This window comes from Gregarina niphandrodes (assembly GCF_000223845.1).
Source record: "Gregarina niphandrodes unplaced genomic scaffold scaffold00070, whole genome shotgun sequence".
NCBI classification, from domain to species: Eukaryota; Apicomplexa; class Conoidasida; order Eugregarinorida; family Gregarinidae; genus Gregarina; species Gregarina niphandrodes.
Genome location: NW_011645836.1, coordinates 5,457 through 6,609, shown reverse-complemented (window position 1 = coordinate 6,609; position 1,153 = coordinate 5,457). Strand labels below are relative to the sequence as shown.

Sequence of the window (1,153 nt, the reverse complement as noted above, 5' to 3'; positions counted from 1 at the left end):
GCGATGAACAACACCTACGATGAACAACACCTACGATGAACAACACCTGCGATGTACATATGCCCATACACGGCAGTCGCTGTATGCGCACACTTGTGGGTACAACACTTTGTGTTCTGCAGGTAAGCTTGGTTTATTGGATGAGGACCTTTTGGAGAGTTTGGATGGTATGGGGGTGTCACTAGCGGGAGGACAGCCGCCGCGAGGGAAGACGCGTGCGAATAGTGTGACGGATGAGAGCAGTAGTACTGGGGGTGCGAGTGGTCGGGGGACTGCGAGTACTAGTAGCCTGCATAAGAAGACGCAGTACCATAAAACTAAGTTGTGTCCATGGCACAAGGAGGGAAAGTGCTTCATGGGGAGTGTGTGTAATTATGCCCATAGCCGTGAGGAACTGCGGCCGAAGCCGGATCTTAGCAAGACCAAGTTGTGTCCGGAAATTGTTAAACACAAGCGTTGCGACCGACCGGGCTGCCGGTTTGCACACGACTTTGTAGAACTGAGGGCCACCAGCACCTTCTTCAAGACGAGACTTTGTAAATTCTGGCAAAGAGGGTACTGTCCCGCCGGCCAAGACTGCCGTCATGCACACGGCAGAGAAGATCTGAGAGCGCTAGAGGCCGAACAGTCCAGCGTCGACGACCAAAGCAGCCTAGACGAATTCCCCACCGACTCTATGCCCACGAGTGCCACGGGCGCAGGTGCTATGCATACAGGTGCTATGCACGCTGGCGCTATCCGCACTGGTGCTACGCACATTGGTACCTGTACAAGTGTGAGTGGCACGGGCGTGAGTGGCACGGGCGTGAGTGGCACGGGCGTGAGTGGCACGGGCGTGAGTGGCACGGGCGTGAGTGGCACGGGCGTGAGTGTTATGAACCCGAAGACTGGGTCGCATCCGAGTTTGAGACACATGGAAAATAACACTGGCGGAGAAGACCGACGACAAGGAGGTTTTGGAGCCAGCCAGGCGTTTGGAGCTGTCTCTATGGGAATGACCGGAGTAGGGGGAATGACTGGAGTAGGGGGAATGACTGGAGTAGGGGGAGCCGGGGGAGCTGGTGGTGGGAATGTTCGAGATCAGATGGACAGAGACCCAATGGGTAGAGACCCAATGGGTAGAGATCCAATGGGTAGAGACCCAATGGGTAGA

At 55.8% G+C, this 1,153-nt stretch overlaps 1 protein-coding gene across 1 annotated transcript; it reads left to right on the top strand.

Moving 5' to 3' along the window:
• Positions 1 to 122: 122 nt before the first annotated feature.
• GNI_181660 (putative zinc finger protein) lies at positions 123 to 1,021 on the top strand (the record flags this gene model as incomplete). Its single annotated transcript, XM_011135216.1, has 1 exon — positions 123 to 1,021. A coding segment is annotated over one exon (899 nt), but the record flags the coding sequence as incomplete, so codon positions are not given.
• Positions 1,022 to 1,153: the final 132 nt, after the last annotated feature.